The sequence below is a fragment of the Cornus florida genome, unplaced genomic scaffold, assembly GCF_030987335.1.
Source record: "Cornus florida cultivar Cherokee Brave unplaced genomic scaffold, ASM3098733v1 CherokeeBrave_3.0.0_Hap2_Chr08, whole genome shotgun sequence".
NCBI lineage: Eukaryota > Viridiplantae > Streptophyta > Magnoliopsida > Cornales > Cornaceae > Cornus > Cornus florida.
Genome location: NW_026775578.1, coordinates 9,575,204 through 9,594,813, shown reverse-complemented (window position 1 = coordinate 9,594,813; position 19,610 = coordinate 9,575,204). Strand labels below are relative to the sequence as shown.

General features: G+C 35.4%; 2 protein-coding genes and 1 long non-coding RNA gene across 7 annotated transcripts; 1 reads left to right on the top strand and 2 right to left on the bottom strand.

Moving 5' to 3' along the window:
• Positions 1–1,774: 1,774 nt before the first annotated feature.
• On the bottom strand, positions 1,775–9,860 carry LOC132269292 (uncharacterized). Of its 5 annotated transcripts, none has more exons than XR_009469447.1 (3): positions 9,652–9,852; positions 3,030–4,056; positions 1,775–2,713 (listed from the first exon to the last, which is right to left on the bottom strand). It is a non-coding gene; the product is annotated as an uncharacterized LOC132269292 (long non-coding RNA). The 5 variants fall into 5 exon arrangements; XR_009469450.1 differs by having other exon boundaries at positions 1,775–3,314; positions 3,397–4,056; XR_009469449.1 differs by having other exon boundaries at positions 1,775–3,682; positions 3,811–4,056; positions 9,652–9,847.
• Positions 9,861–10,042: 182 nt separating this feature from the next.
• On the top strand, positions 10,043–12,296 carry LOC132269290 (SWR1 complex subunit 6). The gene is made up of 5 exons (XM_059770438.1): positions 10,043–10,183; positions 10,416–10,522; positions 10,634–10,739; positions 11,779–11,885; positions 11,981–12,296. The coding sequence occupies exons 2-5, from the start codon at positions 10,418–10,420 to the stop codon at positions 12,182–12,184; spliced, it is 522 nt and encodes a 173-aa protein (XP_059626421.1). The 5' UTR covers positions 10,043–10,183; positions 10,416–10,417; the 3' UTR covers positions 12,185–12,296.
• Positions 12,297–13,667: 1,371 nt separating this feature from the next.
• Positions 13,668–15,497, bottom strand: LOC132269291 (laccase-3-like). Its single transcript, XM_059770439.1, has 4 exons — positions 15,253–15,497; positions 15,016–15,144; positions 13,898–14,839; positions 13,668–13,798 (listed from the first exon to the last, which is right to left on the bottom strand). The coding sequence occupies exons 1-4, from the start codon at positions 15,479–15,481 to the stop codon at positions 13,668–13,670; spliced, it is 1,431 nt and encodes a 476-aa protein (XP_059626422.1). The 5' UTR covers positions 15,482–15,497.
• Positions 15,498–19,610: the final 4,113 nt, after the last annotated feature.

Sequence of the window (19,610 nt, the reverse complement as noted above, 5' to 3'; positions counted from 1 at the left end):
AAGTAAAAATGAAAGAAAGTGAAGTGAAAGAAAAGAAAATTAAGTTTCCATGGTGCATTTAATTAGCATGAAAATTTTTCAAGAAAGTTGTGAGAAAATATTATGTTGTTAGTTTGGATAGAATGAAAGAGAAAAGAAAATGATTGTACTTGTTAAAATTGCCCTTATAATTTTAAATACTAAAAATACAAATAAATTTGAGTAAAGTTAATTCATGCATCAAATTTTGTTATTGATAATAATATTCTGAATTTGTTTGTACAAGACACCAAGTCACCTGAATTTCGTTATATATATATATATATATATATATATATATATATATATATATATATATGGACATTACAATTTATATACTAATTGGAAGGACTTTGACGAAATTGAATAAGATTAGGATTGTTCCACTGTATGTTTGTTTATATTAGAATAACTAAAACCAACAGAATTATATATATAATAACCAAGTTTATGAGGGTTTTCTTTTTGAATTTAACTAGAATTATATAACTATAGAATATTTTGTATTATTCTTTTTAAGGAACGTATATATTCCCTAAAACTTATAATAACTCTAGTATCCAAATTCTAAAACCTAGTTGATATGTATATATACATATTGTAAATTAATATAATGTACTTAAAAAAAACCCACCATAATATTTTATATGTATATATATAACTATTTGGAAAGGAAAAAAAGAAAAAAAAGGGAAAAAAAGAGAATAAAGCGATAAAAATAGATTTAAAAAAAATGCAAAAAATAAGATCTTCCCAATTTCATAAGTTCATTTACGTTTGGAAAAAAAATGTGTCTCAAAAGGGGAGAAAAAGAAAAAGGAACCCAAATGATAATTATGGGTATAATAGGAATTTAAAATGTAATTTAACAAGTTTCCCGAGAAACAAAAATTTTTGCGTGTTTTATACCGGAATTGTTTTAGAGAAAATTAACTATTTGCGGAATTCAGTTTCCGGAAAACTTTTCATTTCATCATAAACAAACGCACAAAAAGTTTAAATATTTTCCGATTCTTTTCCTTTCTTGCCAGTTCTATCTAACCAAACGAACCCAAAACGTTTTAGTCTGATTATATGGATAAGTTGTAATTTCAGTTTTGATTGTTGTTATGTTTTTATTATTTTATTTTATTTTATTTTTATATCAGAGAATGTTTTGGAGTATTATAAAACTATTGCTCTCAATTACTCAAAGAAATTGGAGGAAATCTTTCCAGTTATATATATATATATATATATATATATATATATGGACCCATTGTTTCCTCCCAAAAATGAACTGTTTTCCCTAATGTTAGCTTTGGTAGGTAATTGCTTGGCCTTCTGCAATTTCCTGGCGATCGTGTGTGTGTGATGGGTCCATTTAGTTTTACTTTTTTTGAGAATATTTTTCTATTTTGCAAATAATGAAGATTTCTTAAAACAGTTTTGTTATAAAAAAAAAAGGCAGATTGGAAATTAAGCTCCAATAACAGGAATATCGATATTTACAGATGTGCTCTTGCAGTAATGATTCCTAGGAAGATTTGGCAAGCAACTAGTGCCTCGGTGGATGATCTTTGCACAATACATGAGGAAACCATAATATGGTTTGATACTTCAATGGAACATGCCTACATTGTCGTGGTTAACAAGCAATGCGGTAAATAGTAAATACTGATTAAAAACATTTTACCGGGTTTTTTGCACCAGGTATACAAAAAAGAAAAGAAACAATGCATCTTAACCTATAAAAAGGCCTTATAATTAAGCCGGATGAAAAGTAAATCAAATGCATAATATTCTTCATATAAGCCAAATCCATATTTGCCTATCCAGTCATCAACTAGCTCAAATTATTCGACTCATTTACAATTGTTAATGAAAGAGAAGCTACATAAAGCAATGTCTATGGTGGTAAATGCATACACCAAAACAAAAGCTGCATACCTAGAATTTGTCTTTCAGTTCCTACTAGTTTTGGTGTGTTCTCACCTGAGAGACTAATTTTATTAAAAAAAAAAAAAAAAGAAAAAAAAAAAGAAAGATTTAGTCACAAAAGCCTGACTTGGCCCAAAGTGTTGAATGAATATTCCTCAAAAAATGACAGAAGAAATGAATCAAGATCTTCCCACAAAGAGTCTCCTGAAGATGAGATCAGATAAGCTTTATGGGGGGGGCCTTACAAATCTCCAGCACCTGACGGCTGTCACGAGTTGGATTCAAACCAACACTTCTGGGCTGCCATTCCAATAGTTCCATTTTCCTCGTTCTATGCTTACGGTAACAGTATCAACATAGGTGGAGATCTCATTTGGCCGGCTATTGGACGACTGGGTTCTGAGCATACCGGTTACCGGCCTGAATCTGTCACCATTTGCCATTGTGAAATTGAATACATAGAAATTGAATTGTACTTGACAAACTGATGCCATCATGCCATGGAGCGAAGTCTCTTCTCATCTTCCTTAATTGCCAGACAGCACTCATTGCCGTAAAAAACAAAGGGCAATATGAAGACCGAAGGTTTAGACCACTAGCAGATAGAAAAAAATAGGGGATACAAGAATCAACAGCAAGATATACTGTGGACCTTACTGCTGATACCCCAGAGGAGCAACAGGGACCACAATACCAACATCTTGTTTCCATCATACATTATTTTGTTTGTAATAATTGATGTCAATCACTTGCTTACAGCACATTCCACAAACTCCTGCACAACAAAAAGTTTGGAATCTGAGAAAGGGTTGAAGGTATCAGTCCAATCAATTGAATATTTTTTCAAAATTCTAAAAACTATCATGCAAAACAGAACAAGCAAAGTGGGGGTAAACACCAAGTATACACTCTTGTCCATTAACTTACAGGTACTCTAGTAGAGAGAATTTGGATGAAACTTGAGTTAATGATATGATTCTTTTATTATTTATTTATTTTGATAAGTACTATGATTCTTTTATTAATGATATGCAAAGAAAGAATATTTATGCCAATTTTATAATATTGGATCAGACAACAATTATTTTCACCTGTTATAGCTAACAGTAAGTAGTTACTTTAGCATGGTCCTCCTTTGCCTCCCCTGGATCCCACATCAACAATTAATCAGTTTTTTCTAAGATGGTAATTTAATATAATTGAAAACTAAAGAACTATCACCAGTACAACACCCAGATTGAATTTTTGTTTCCACTGAAATATTTTTTGTATCCAAACAAATCAATTTTATGGACTTAAATGTTAAAAATAACAATGATAATAATCTGCTATAGAAATAGGAAGAAACGAAGACTAAGCTCTTTAAGTTGAATGACCTGTAGAATGACGAAAAAAAAGTTTCATTGACTTTGTGTAATAATATAGATCAAATTGATTGAAATCGAATAGGACTCGTACCTGCTGAACGGCAAAATAGAGCACTCTCATCTTGAAAGCCAAACCGTGAGTCAGGATGTTTCTCTTTTCATGGTTTGGACTAGCAGATCTAAAGACTACTAGTGCAAAATTCTAAAAACACCAAGACAATGGACAGCATACCAGCACATGATTTTTAATGTGAAAAAGGTTAATAATATATAATGTTTTCAGCCAAAATAATGGTGGGATTTTCATAGTTTTCTTTGATGTACTTCACTGCTTTGTACAGACCCCAAGGTACATTGTAAAGTCAATAAGAATTTGCCTGCAGATATTCAATTAAAAAGCTAAAACTATGAGTAATTAATTGAAAAATAAAATCAATAAAATCTCTTGTAGAAACTTGATGTGAACTTGGACATAGAGATCAATGTATGATGTGACTAAAATTACCTACCAATCTGCTTTCCGCTACTCTGCAAAGCCCAAGCAAGAAAACAGAGTAGGACAATTTCTTGCAAACAAATCCAGTATTCCAGTCCTGTCGGTAGCCCAGCTCTTTTGGTTTGGTTTGATTCTTTGGATTCTCTATATAAGTATGTTGGTTGACACCTCTTCTTCTGTGAATTGGGCAGTCTATCTCCAACAATTTCTTGCATTGTTCTAGGATACTAACCATATACAAGGGGATGAATAAACCTATGCAAAAAATTAACAACATTATTACAAAACTATCAGATCCTGAAAGAACCACTCAATAGCACCATATCAAAGGATCCATTTACGACACGTCTAAAAACTGAAATGGACAGCATACCACCACAAACACACATGCAAAGACCTCAAACGTATATGTGCATACAAAATTCGTCAAAGGTGCATATATTTATATGTATCAGACCCAAATTGAACTCTTCCCCCAAATGTTCAATATGCAAACATATACGACCTGACCACCTAACAGGTTTAAATTCAATCATCTTATTCTTACAACAAACATTAACCAAATCAGTTATGTACATACCAAACCAAACTCAAAACAACTTAGAAACATGCAGATAAGGTTCGATTCCTCTTGGGTGCAAACAAGTCACCGCGGGGGTGGGGGAAGTATCAACTAGGAAAAATAGAAACACGCAGATTAAAGTCAAAACAATAAAGTATGATACTAAGCAATAACCAGTTACCAAAATCGCTTGACTGATCCAAGAATATGAATTCTAGAAATTTTAAAGGGTCTAGGAAGTACGTATATTTGTTTAGTGTATTTAAGACTAGTAAAGTAAACTAGATGGTGCCATCAAATTATAATAAGTGGTAGAGGGGAAATATGATTTTTTTTTTATTCTTAATTTTTCAGCTTAAAGTGTGTAAAAAGAGGAGGGGGGGGGGGGGGGGGGGGGTGTGGAGAATAAAATAGTATACAATATAACAAGACCCAAGGGGCCTTACAATAAACATGGCCAGAATCCCAAAGAAGCCTAAATTAAAGGCCAAACAAAGGCAAAACGCCAAGCACAAGCCACTAGAAATCAGCCCAGCTCAAATAGCCAACTAAATAACTACCACAGACAAGGGATAGAAAGAAATACCCAACAAGAACAGAGAAGAGATTGGGAAGTTACTGATAGAAAGAAAGAATTAAAAAAAAACAGATTTCTATCAATGGGGTCAAAAAACGAATTGGGAGATTCCAGGTTGTGGCAATGCCTTATGCATAAGAGCAATTATGTTGCCTAACAGAGAAGAGGCGAAAACAAAATGTGATTTTAGATTAAATTCTCACCAATTTTGATGTTATGTTAATCATTTAATCACTTTTATCCATATATCTTGATGATTTGAATTGTTAGAATTGAAGCATACTGATGAAGGGGCTCCTATAGAAGACAAGTTAAGACTTGGTAGGATTCTAAAATGAGGTGTCGTTTCCATCCATCATTAGATCCATGAAGTGAGACTATTTTGAGATCATGGAATTTGATTCAAAATCTGCCATTTATTATACCATATTTGAGAAGAATGCCCAAAGTTTGAACTTTCATTACCTCTGCATAAAAACCTATAGTAACTCAGGTCTTTACATTATTTCAATGCTTCCAACAACTCCTGCCCTCTATCTAATTATTTCTTTCATATTCTGCAGCTACGAGCTTCCTTATTCACATAATTGTTGGAAGGGGGGTTAGTACCACTATATACATTTTTAGGCATATAGACATACATGAACTTCAACAAACTGAGCTCTAGTGTCTTTGAAACAATTTATCAAACACTTGATGAAATCGTATGAAAAAAAATAAAAATAAAATTCCACTACATGAACTTTAACAAACTGAATTCCCGTATCTTTGAAACAATTTATCAAAACTTGATGAAATCAATACATAAAACTCCAAACAGCAACAAACATGAAATACAAATTGATACGGAATATTCGACTAGATAAGAATTCCAAGTGATATGGAGACTCAAAGGGCATGGATAAATTTAAGAAGATAAGGTGACCATCTCATAAGGTAATTAAAGGATAAGATTTGATTAATTCAAATCTTGCACTAAAGATATGATTAACTAATCCCTTCTCTTCCAGAAGGAAATGCGGAAACGACAACTTCAACTTTCTATAAAAGTGAGGCCAGTCAACATAAAAAGGTACGCCATAAATCTCATATTGCAGGCTTGATCGGATTTTGAATCGTCAAGTACTAACTTGACCGTCGGAATAAAAAGGTACGCCATAAATCTCATATTGCAGGCTTGATCGGATTTTGAATCGTCAAGTACTAACTTGACCGTCGGAATGCACCCGGCCGGCACCACGCCGGTCAACTCTTTTCTCGTCTTACAGGAATCGTCACCGGTTCCGGAACGTGCAGATTTTTGCATCAACAGTTGGCGCCATCTGTGGGAACGTGTGTTAGTCCCATAAAAAAATTACAACTAGTCCCGCAAAGAAATTACAATCAAGGAATTTCTGATTTTTTCCCAGAAATTCCTAATTATTTTTTCCAAAATAAATCACGATCGAGAAATTTTTGATCTTTTCAGTGATATTTGTGTTCGCTGGCTCACTCTCATGTTCTGTTCATTAGAGTTCATTAGAGGGCCGCTTTCACAGGTCACAAGGCCCAAATCTGGTTCCGAACAGGACTCTTTTCTCTATTTCCATCTACATATACAACCAAGGATCTTGATTGTTGTAAATCAAGTAGAGCCGTTTACAGAGCATGGTGGAGGAAGCTTTATCTCAAGGGTCTAAATCAGTCTCTCTCTGAAACGATTGTTTTAATGGCGCACTGAGCTATCATCCTAACATAGGCGATCAGATCCATTGCCGTGAACAAAAGCGATCAGATCCATTACCGTGAACAAAGGCGATCAGATCCATTGCCGTGAACAGTTTCTCAACCCTATAAGCTTTTGTAAGGCAGGTATGCAGGTTATTTAAATTATGTTAATTAGTTAATTTATTGCTAATTAATGTTAGCTCATATATTGGTGCATAGGCATGTCCGTATATTTTTGAATTTTTCAGGCTCTTATATGGGCCCATGCATTAAAAGAGGAATATTTCCCTACTCCCGTACATGCCTACTACGTACCCAACTCACAACAGATGATCTTAATGTTCAGATTAATGATTTGAGTTCCTTGGGAGTGATTATATTGTCCTATTTCATCTGTATATAAATTGCATTTGCTTATCAGAATTAACCTACATGTGTCTATTATAGACATAGATGCATTTTTGTTTTTACTAAGAAATAGATGTGTGCAGCGGATTAATTAAGCTTAATAATGATATCTTAGTAGGGTATACTGAAATTTTATTTCACTATTTGTTACGAGTTGAATTTGTTTAAATATATATAGCAATTGTCTCATCATTCCTATGAGACAAAGAGGATTTATCTAAAGTAGGTAGAATCTATCTCATAAAGAAGATCAATTCTTTTGTTTTGGTTCTTAAATTTTTTGCCGATTGACCCACACTGTCCAAGTCGAATCTAAGTCCTGAGGGTGGGATCAAATCTCATTCACATTGCTATTTATTATCTTTTAAACAAATGACAAAGGCTTTTGAATCCGAAAATTCAATATATATATATATATATATATATATATATATATAAATGAGTTACTGGACTGGCATGTCAACAAATAATTTTTACATATCCGTTTGGCAACCGTTTCCAAATAGACTGCTATAAATGGTTTTAAAGAGTCACCTTGACCCTCCTGGTATGGATTATGCGTACTTTATATTTCATCTTCTTCGTTAAAATGAAGATTGTCCTTGCTGTTCTCAAAAATTGATTGTTTCTATTACATATAGTATGTCTGGAGTTGCCTACCAATAAATTAATTTAGTTATTATTTCATCAACTAGTATAGCTTTGAGATCACTCAGGTCCATAGCATGGCATGTAAGGTAAACATGTATATTTTTATAAATTTAAATCTACTCATTAATAGACATGAGTTATGGTACATATATACATATTTGTACATTTATAGAATTGATCATATCACTACCTTTTATGATTTAACTAATTAGAGTGTGAGCATTATTCTTACATGCACTTGATAATCCTCTTTAGCATTTAAAGGTGCTTTCTGATTGGAGCATATATAGTTTAATGAGAGTGAGTATTTGAATATTTTTGAGTAAAAGTAATATGGTTTGAGATTCTCACATTCAACACAACACACGAGACTCTAGCTTAGTTTCTTAAAACAGTAAAATTTTTGAAAATAAAAAGAAAAAAATCATTTACTGCACATTATTTTCAACACATATAAACATTACTATAAGGTTGGTCCATCTTTGCTCACTTCCTGAGCATGACTTACGAGCATACTTTTGAAGCTTAAAGTCATCCAGGAAGCAATACCTAGCATACAATGCCATTCGATGAGAATATTATTGGCCAATCACGTTGAGACTCAATCAAAAAAAAAAAAAAAATTGTAAGACTCGAGACAACCCCCAAATAAAAGGGCGATTATGAACCTCCTTATTAAAGGGGCAAGCTCAGAATTAATACGAACCTCCTTATTAAAGGGGCGAGTTGAATGAAGCTCATAATCGTTGTTCCCCGTATTAAAAGGGGTTGAAATAAAAGTGCTCCGTACTATAAGGGCCTGAACTGACTGAAGCTCGTAATTGTCGTCCTCTGTAGTAAAAGGAGTCGAAATCAAATTGCCCCATACTATAAGGGTCCAAGCTAAATGAAGCTCGCAATTGTCATTCTCCGTACTAAAAGGGATCAAGTTAATGTGTCTTGTATTAAAAGATAAGAGGCCGACTACACCTCATTCCTTCATTAAAAGGATAAGAGACCAACTACATCTTCTTCCCTTATTAAAGGGACGAGAGGTTGACAACACCTTCTTCTATTATTAAAGGAACGAGAAAATAACTACTCCCTCTACACAGAAGGGTGAGAGAATTAAAACTTCCTTCATTTACTAGAGAGACGAGACGACTATCTCTCGTATTAAAAGGGTCACCCTCATTAAGACTACACCTCTTTCTCCGTAAAGGAACGAAGGGTTAACTTCATTTTCTTCCCTCGATAAAGAGACGAGGGGTTAGTTACTCCCTATTTAAAGGGTGAGCTCACAAAGCTCGAGCAAATCTACTGCCTTATTAAAAGGGGCAAGAAAGTAATCATCAAGCATGCTTAGCTTGGAAGAACTTGGCATTCCCGACGCTTGACAAACAAGATTTCAGGAATGGGGGACTACTAATACGGAATATTCGACTAGATAAGAATTTCAAGTGATATGGAGATTCAAAGGGTATAGATAAATTTAAAAAGATAAGGTGACCATCTCATAAGATAATTAAAGGATAAGATTTGATTAATTCAAATCTTGCACTAAAGATACGATTAATTCATCCCTTCTTTCCCGAAAGGAAATGCGAAAACGTCAACCCTAACTTTCTATAAAAGTGAGGTCAGTCAACATAAAAAGGTACGCCATAAATCCCATATTGCAAGCTTGATCGGATTTTGAATCGTCAAGTACTACACATCGGGGTGCACCCGGCCGGCACCACGCCAGTCATCTCTATTCTTTTGCCTTGCAGGAATCGTCACGGCTCCGGAACATGCAGATTTTTGCATCAACACAAATCATCAGATCTAATTGTCAAGAATTGAAGCAAATAAACGACACCATCATCACAGACCAAAACAGAAGAACAAGTATATATTCATCCATCCAACAATAAAATAAAGACGATTTAAGAGATGAAAATGAAGAGATAGAGAGAGAAGACACCTTAAACACTGAACGTCTGTCACTGGAGTTCGAATCCATGCTATGTTTGAGATTTTGTTTGAAATTTCGTGAAATTTCACCTGCGAAAGAAACAGCAGCTAGGGTTTCGAATTGATGACGCTCTGGAGTTCTCTCATTCTCTCGAGTGTTCATGTAGTCCTCTCATTGTCTCAACACTCGGTACCACGTCAATCAGACTCACGTTGCTATAAAACGTGACGTAAATAAATTTTAATTACGAAACAAATCATTTTTAACCTGATTCTCAGTAGCATAAAGTTATAAAGTTATAAAGTATAGTCTTGGTAGAAAATTCAATTTTTACCAGGTAAACAAGTTGCCGTAAATGGTGCATTTTAACTTGTATGTGAGACACGCGCAATATTTACTTCTTAAAGCCCGCGCTGATTTAACGACGAGTCAGACTCACTTCACTCGTTCACTCGTATCAGCCTCTCTGCTCGCCCAAACAGGAACAGAGTCCCCTCTAGCTGCTTCCGTTTGTGCTTCATTGGCGGCCATAGATAACCCGGTTAGTCTCTTTTTCTCTCTTTGCGTAATCTTGAACTCCGAAATAAATTTATACAATGTTTGTTTGTATATATTAAAATCTGTGTGAAAATAGGGTTTCGCTAATACAATGTTAGGGTTTCCATTCCAGGCATCTTTTGGTTCTTGTCGTTGTCTTCATGGTGTTGGAAAGACTTTAAATTTATCTTCTTCTTTTTTTTTTTTTTCATCTAATTCGAGTCACGTTTTCGCAGCAATGGACGACGACATGTCCAATACGATTCGTCGCACGTCGAGCCGAACTCGTAAGGTTGCTCCAAGAATGGTCGCTGCTCTCGCGAGCAGCGACAATCGAACCCAGGTCTGTTGAATTCCTTCCGTTGAAGCTTGTCAGTGAATTTGAATGACATTGTACCGGTCAATCAATTCAATTGGGAGTTTTACTGAATGTTTTTTCAAATTCGTTATTTAGGCAGCTCTGGCTCGTCTAGAAGCTTTGGAGAGTGACTACATGGGAGCAGAAATGATGGAGGCTAACGAAGACGATGACGCTTCTCTTGATGATGATGATGATCAAGGTCTTTTTTGAATTTTTCAAAATTTGAATCTTTTGGGTCTTTTTATTTTTATTTTTTTTTGGTTGTAAGCGTGAGTTAAAGTTCTGATTTGTTTTGGCTTCTATATTGTTCTTTCAAAACTGAATTTAATCGACCATTTATTTAACTCAATTACATCAATGGGTTATTGCTATTAGTTCCTTAGGTCTTTTACAGTGTATTTATATGTATTTGGCAATAACTTAACATGCATGGTAGACATACTTATTGATGTTCTTGATATTTGGAGTTCTTGATCTACTGTTGCTGTCCTAATTACTTATCAAAAGGGAATATGCAGCTGCCCTAATCATCTGATTATTCTAAATAATTGATTGACCTACAAGTGTTTGTTTGATGGTATGAATAGCTTTTTTCAGCTAATAAGATGTTGTTGTGTGGGGTGATAATATATTGTTTGCCTTTCTATATAAATTGTTGTCTGGTAGTTTTATAATTCTCATAAATGAAGTTCTCGCCAGACCAACCACCTTGTAAGAAGCTTCTCTGTTTCCTTTCTTTTAGAAATTGCTGATGCAGGTTGAATAGGATTTTTGGATTCAGTTTTTGGGCTTTCGGAGACCATTTTTTTAGTAGCCAAAATTGTAAGGTCAGCCACTCTACTCCCCTCATTAGGTGAGATCGAAGTCCTAAGGCATTGATGTGTAATCACCGCATTGCTGCTCACAAAATGTGCACCTTAAATACTCTTCAACCGGAACTAAATTTGCATACTTCCACTGAAAATCCTTCTTTTGACTCCCGTTGTCCAAGACTGTCCTCTTCTTACCTTGCAACATGATGTTAGTGTTCATCTCTGAGAAGTAGTAGCATTTGTTAACTTGATGACATAATTCTTGTTCTTCATTGTGTTTTTTCTTTCTAAATAGTTCTGTTGACATCCTCTTGCAATGCTCTCATTCATATCGGTTTTATCTTTTATCTTTTTGTTGTTATTTATTTATTTTCAATTCCTTTTCCTTTTCATCTTTTTTCAACATCTCTTTTGACTTCTTTGCAGTATACCAGAAAAGGCAATCAAAAGGCACAAAACGTAAAACTCGTCAGGCAAAAGCACTTGAGAATGCTAAGAGGGCCCCCAAGACATTCCTGGAGCTCTTACACGAGGTAAGAATGAAAATGCTGCTTTTCTCTTTCTGGCTTCTAGTTCTTTTCAAAGTTAGATGAACAGATTGAATTTATCTTTCCTCTTATGAAAACAGGCAAACCTGGAATCCTTGCCGCCTCACATGCCCTCCTATCTGAGAGCAGCAGTGGGGCCTCCAAGCTTCACTTCTCGCCGTCATTTCTGCACTGTTTGTGGTTTCACTGCAAACTATACATGTGTAAGGTGTGGAGTGCGTTTCTGTGCAATCCGTTGCCAGAATATACACAATGATACTCGCTGTCTGAAATTTGTGGCTTGATTGGTGACAGGTTTGGGCCATCCCAAATTTGTAAATTTATTATACCTTGGAATGTACTTGTATTATATCAGAGCTGTTAATTTTATATATTATGGAGACTTACTATTTTTCATATTCTAGCTTCCGTGTAAATCATGGTTCTGGCCATCTACACCTCTGTGTGTGCGCGCATGTGTGTAAATGAGGATAAAAAAATCAGGCAGATTCAACTCAAGTCATGCTGGAAATATCTCCTTAATCTTCCTCTTGTTTTCAGGAATCCGCATCTCCTACCCATGCCATATGGTGCTTGCAAAAGGTGCGTGCCTGGCTATGTAGAAGATCCTTTTAGGTATCATATATCTTTAGTATATTTTGCACCAAAGCGAATGAAGCTTCTAGTAAATGGTGATGTTCCTAACTAGTAATGCTAAACTGGCCTGCTCAGAATTGGAGCTTGAACATAGTCCATTTGACCTTTTACATAAGCTTACATGAAGCAAATTCATGGTTGATTTTTATCTCCAATTAGCAAGCCAACCATGATGAATACCAGGCTCAACTATATCAGGCTCGTAATAGAAAATGTAGGTTCCTTGTAGCTATTCCAACATAATCGCTTGTGAAACTTATCAAAGAAAAGAACTTGAAAGATGTTAAATGTGCTATGAAACTTAAAGGAATTATGTGGGAGTCAGGCGAGTTCTTCTAGCATGTAGTAGGAGGTGTGATGAGCGAGCTTTTGGAGCATCTAATAATGGAAATGTACAAAATGTCAAAAAATTGACTCAAATATGAATATTGGTCTAGGTTTCTGAACAAAGTGAGTTTTGGGTTTAATGAAACTTCTTGAGCTTTAGTCAATACCACCTGAACCAAGGTTGTAGAGGGAGAGTTGAGTGAATGACTAGCTAAGCCCGACTTTCATGGAAAGTTTGAATTTACATAGTACTTGCTTGACTTGGCTGATCTATATACATCTATTTCAGTGATTCATTTCAAGATTAAAATGTCCTTGTTAGATCCCTTTTGCTTTGAGTTCATCATTAATCTTTAGTAGAGTCCTCTTCTTCTAAGCTTTTAAACTTTTTCTCATAGTTTTGAGTTTCAGTGGCCCTTCATATTTGTCTCCGAGCTTTTGGTCTTTGCTCCTCACTAATTTCAGTATAAAAGGAAGAAAGAAGGAAGAAAATGAATAGGAACAAGAGGAAAATCTCACACCTTTTCTTTTTCCTTATTGGCTGACTTACATAATGCTGGAAATAAATAGATTGGACCAATTATGAAGTTGAAAACCTACTCTTTCTTGGCTTGGAAAAATAAGCAATTAAACTCAAGCCTTCGAGTTCTGCTTAATCAATCAAAGCTAAGTGCTGAACTTTCTACTAGAAAGTAAATGAAACAGAAAAACAGGACACCAAATGCATACAGACGTGACATTAAATTGAGGACTAGTGAAAACTCCATCTCCTCTTGTAGCAACTGATGTGCTCTACTGATGATCTTAACATCGAGGGAGATCTGGTGGAGGAGGCTCTATGGACTGTAATTCTCCAACCCCATTCTCAACCAGGAATGACATGGCCAAACCCCAGGTGAGATGAGAATCTATGTGACAGTGCATCAGCCAAACTCCTGTTTAAGGCAAAATAAATTATTTTAGAATATATGGTTAGTGAATCTTGTTTAATTGTAGAACATGTAGGAGCTAACTATAGATTATTATCTCATTACCTGGATTATCAGCCACAAATCGGATGACTGCCCATCCACCAACAGGTACATCAATAGTATTCCTCTGTGGTGGATCAATGAGATTAAATTTTGCAGTATCTGTTTTGGGGTTGAAGTTACCAAAACCTTGTCCAACAACATAGAAATGGTATCCGTGTAGATGAATTGGGTGGTCCTCTGTCGAGAAGATAGCCGTATCTTGTAACACAATCTGTACTGTGGAACCAAACTTGAGCTTGTAAAGCTTGGTTGAGAAAACTGGTCGCCACAGTGCGCGGCTCACGTTGCCTGTGTAATCAAATTTCACTGGAGGAACAGGTGGGAAATTAGTGGTGAAGATGCCAGGTATATTTTGATAGTAGGCTTGAAGTATGGAAGTCCTGGTTGGGAGCACAAAGGAGACATTGTTCATGCTGGCAGCAAAGCGTGTATTATTCGGCCCCTGACATCGGGGTCCAGGATTGCAGTTGAGAAACCCGAGCCCCACTGTGAAAAATAGGTTCTCGTCAATCTTAATAGGGACATTGACCTTGGAAGGACTTCTAAGTTGACTGGTGAATGCAGTTACAGTGGCTGTGTCATTGTTGGCTGGTAAACGTGGTAAGATCGGTTTTGAGGATTTGGCACTGCGAGGAGCAGATTTGTATTCAAGGATTGCTGTGGTGGTGGTATTGTCAAATGGTACATTTTGGCCAGTGGCATAGGCAAGTGCCGCCATATAGTAGCGTCCTGGGGTCTGATCGGCGGTGAGGAGGACATCAGTTGTCTGACCAGGTCCAAGCATGAGGACTGAGGTTGGGAAAGGCTTGTCGTAGAGAGCATCCGCAGCAACAACAGTGAGCTTGTGATTGGCTATTGTGAAGAAGAGTTGTTGATTGAGTGCAGCGTTGATTATTCTGAGGAGAACTGTTTCACCAGAGTTCACTGGGAATTTCACAGTACCTGCATTATAGATTTCGAGTCATAAAGCACATCTGATGTTATTACTATTTGATGAAACAGAAGTTGTGTCCTTTGTTCCATGGCAATTGTCATTTAACCTCAATTTCATTTGAAGTTATAGAACAATTGTGATTGTTACTAATCATAGTAAAGAGTGTTGGAGAACAGTGGCAAACCCTTGCTAGAGCATCTGTATAGGTCCCCAGGTTGACCATTAATGGTGTATGCATCAGACACGTTTGGACCTGCCCCTGTGAAAGTTGCCTGTCGTAGAACATCAATGGGGTCCCTGTCCCACCATTCACCTGTTCATCATCGTAATTGTCACATTAGTTACTGAAGATTACTAAGAGCAACATATGTTTGACTTGGGGATAAGCTGTAGAAAGTGAGAAAAAATTGTTCGTCATTACCTAGAAGAACAGGGATTTCGTGCGTGGGTTTTGGGAAGGGATATGAAGAACCCAATTTAGGGTAGATGATGAGTGCTCCATAAACAGTAGCTCTAAGCCATCTGCTATGAGCATGCCACCATAACGTTCCCTCCTGATTTTCAATTGTGAACCGATATGTGTAGGTCCCTCCAGGTTGGATTGGACACTGGGTCACGTATGCAGGACCATCTGCCCATGGCGTTCGCATTTGACGAATTCCATGCCTGGTGGATAGCAACAGTAAAATCAAATTAACAGCCGCTAGAGAAGTTAAAAACATGCAATGCATGCAAGAATGTAGTAAAAAGTGTGTTAGCAGCAGGTTGGTGCATTTCAGGTGTCAGTGCCTTCTTGAGTTCATACCCAGGACTGAATGTATGTACTCAGTAGAAGCTAAGCTCCAGGCTAGTCATGGATAGAGAACTCATTGCATGCACGAGCACAGATGCACACACTCTAAATTGTACTCCGTATACAAGTATGGCAGCAGAATACATGCAGTTGGTATTAATTCTATAATTACCAGTGGAGGGTGACGTTGTAACGAGCAGCATTTCTAACTCTGATAACAAGAGTGTCTCCATCTCGGACAGCCAAAGTTGGCCCTGGAAATTGCCCATTAACAGTAATTGTGCTATGGGTTCTGCACAGCCTCTTCACTGGTGTTGCCTGAACCTGTTTCAGTAAAAATTTGTCGTTAACAACCAACTTGAGATCACTACGAAGAAAAAGAAGAAGAAAGAAAAAGAAGACAACGTACAACAAAATCATGGTAGTGAGTTTCTGCATTTGCGATCAAAACCATGAAAGCAAATGTAACCAGAAGACAGAGGAGGAGGCCCTTGCATAACGGCTTGACAAAAACGTTATGAGCCTCCATATCTCTTCTTCTGTGTCTTTGTTAATGAAGTTTTTAAGTGGTAATGTGTGAGTTGAAATGTATGAAGGAGCAGTTATTTATACTTGACTGAAGAGTGAATAAAAAAATTATAGAGAAAGCTAGAGAAACAGCAGAGTTTAAATCTTAGGTAACTAAGTCGAACTATAATGAGGATTTGGTGCACCCACTAGATATGCAAATAATGCAACCACTTTAACAAATGAAGGGGTTAATTGTCTCAAAGCACCATGTATCTTCAATTCTTCATAGGGATCATATATATTTGCTTGGCAATTGGTGCTCATGATTGTTGTTTTTGTTGCTGCTTTAAAGTGTTTTAGCATTTAAAAAACTATTATATTCATAAAAATGGAATTCATAAGAGTTTAGGATAATCACATTCCAGAGGATATCAACCCTCACACAGACACTTGCACATTGAAATCTCAAAATATGTTATTGCTTAAATATGTAAAATGATGAACTCAGGGTCCAACCTCACATTGTGATGCATAATTTTGGATGACTTCTTGTGTATATGGCACTGTGTCTCCCTTCTCTAAATATTTTATGATGTTTACTGCACAATCTTCATTAAAGTTTTGAGAAATTGTTTAGACAGAAATTCACCCCTAAAAGTACATATTATCTTGTTACCTAATTGAGATCATCTATAAATAACATTTATGATATTAATCAGCCTGATAGTAACTTAAGGCACACAAATTTTCTAAACGAGTTCCGCTCGTTAAGTTTGCATGCGTTTTCACTTTCACTCTTAAATTCTTAATGACTTAAAATTTGCGGAAACTCCACGTGACTTAGATGGAGGCCCTTTAACAGATGCACTATATAAAATTTGAAATCTGAGTGGTTAGTGCAATAAACTGTATTTAACAATATCAAATGTTGAATTCGTACGTAACATTAGTGGAGTGGGGGTATTATTGCATCATCCATGCTTTAGTGTTGAAACTTGAAACAGCACACAGTAAGAGAAGTCAATAAAGATTATATATATATATATATTTTGTCTCTTATTATGAAGGTTTCATAAAAACATTGTCTTAATATTTGCTTATTTAACTGTACAGTCACTATAATAATGTATTTGTAGTGCTAATTAAATAGTGAACAGTGTAGTTCGTTAGCCAAACAGTCCACACCAATCCCATGTCAACATCTAAAAACCTGACACTTGGAACTATCATTTCCTAATATATCAGTAAACAGTCAAGGACAGAATCTAATAGTTTACTGAAACCTTTGAAATAAAGGGGGAATGATTTGGACTAAAAGTGAGGCTGTTGAGTTTGTGGTTAGAGTTTGGTGGGGTTGAGAGAAGGTGTGTTTTATCTCTTGCTTTAGTTGACTTGCTTTTCTGTTGGTTTATGTGTGAAAGGGACTCCAAAAATGTTGATGGCATCTACAACATATATATAAAACAGATAAACAAATCCAAGAGGGGGTTCAACTAATGTTTGTGCCATGAAATTACCGAAAGTATATGATTGGGGGTTCATTTTATTTGAATCTACTTCTTTGAATTTTGTACATGTTTGATGGTCAAATCGTTGGTTTAGGTAACAATCAAATAAAGCCAGCACAATATTAAGCTATCAATTTCAAAACTCACAACTCTAGTGTGAGAGGTATTTACCTAACTAGTGTATAGAAATAGCTATACTTAAAAAAACAATCTTACTACGTTATTTTTTCCATATTAAACACTGTAAAATAAATAGAAGATTGAAAAATGTGAATATTTAGTCGGATCCCTACACCCTCGGATTTGTGAAAGAAGTGATAAATTTGATGCTTTAATTTAATATAAAATAGGATAATGATTTGGACTTTGAATGTTGGAGAAATTCGCTGATTTATATGAGTGAGGACTGACGATGTCATTAATATCCATAATGTCATGATGACATCAACCCTTATTCACACAAAATTAATAGGATATATCCGAATTCAAGAATCTTTCATGAATTTGCAATCAATAGTTAATGGTTCAAATTTGTCACGAATTTTTATTTTTTGGACTGAAAAATTCACATTTTCTTTTTCAATAGGAGGGGGTTTTAGGCATTGTGTGTTTTGAAATACTATACAATTGGTGAATCAAATCCAATTAAAAAAAATGAAGAATTTTTTTAGTAAGGGGATTAAAAAAAGGTTCCCTCAAGATGCAAGTATAATAATAAAAATAAATAAAAAAAGACGTTTCACTAATCCGAGTGGTAAGGCGAGAATGCAAATCCTTAGTTTCGCTTGATCAACAAAGATGAAGTAAATATGATGAACTTTGGACTCTCTATTATTATTTTATAAAATATGATAAAAGTAATGCAAACGTACTAATAGTAAGTAGATGAAGTTCATAACAAGTAGTCGCGTTAAGGGATTAGCTTCAATCAAGGCACTAATTGGTACGGTAGTTGTATTACTTAAAAAGGGGAAGGTTTGATTAGTTTGCTCCCAAAACTTTCTTTGTAGCTAAAAATATTCTCAAAGCTTATGACCTTATACTAATTTTGGAATTTGATTAATTATAATGTGTTAAGTAACCCACCAGGAGAACGCAAAAAACATTTTTAGAGAAAACAATATGTTCCAATATGAATTTGTGCCCATAACAAATATTTGCAATAGGATAATTTCATTTTTTTTTTTTTTTTTTTTGACAGCTAAGATAAACTAACTATATTAGTAAAGTGATTGAGATTGAAGGGATTTTAAAATTTTAATTTTAAATTCCATAGTTATGATACATATTCGTAACATGTTTGACCTTTTTATTTTTAATTAATATTATTTTTTATCCGATTGCTGATATTTGTGAGTCATAGTATACGAGGTAAACAATTAAAAAGGGACGGAAGTAGTACATCATTTTAGGCCCCCTTGAATTTCAAATTATTAAAAACTTTTACCATCAAAGCTATATTGCCTAATCGCACTTCCTCACCGGTGAAAGTTGAGGACGGATCTCCTCTCTAGTGCGCGCTTGGCCTGCCTGGTAGGCCGGTACTCTCTAGACTAGTGTATTTGAATCGACAATGCAATGCCCAAACAACAACGTTAAATAATTTTTTGAACACTCAGCACTTGCTCGCACGTGCTCTTGGAGGAGCCTGCTCAGAGTTTGGTTAGTTCCATTGCCCAATATATGAGTTTAATAAAAATAATAATAATAATAAATAACGGCAGAATAATACGTGATTTTTGTCCACCATAATCAAAGAAAAACAAGTGTAGTGGTGGTTATGGTGAAACAAATCCACTTGTACCATTTTCTATCAAAGAATTGCTCAAGAATCACATTTACAAATTTAAATTATTATTGACATCTCCCAATCAGCTTTGTTAATATTCACCACCACCCCCAACCGCAAAAAGAGACTGATATGTAACAACCCTTCTATTCATGGACGGAAAACGAACAATCATTATC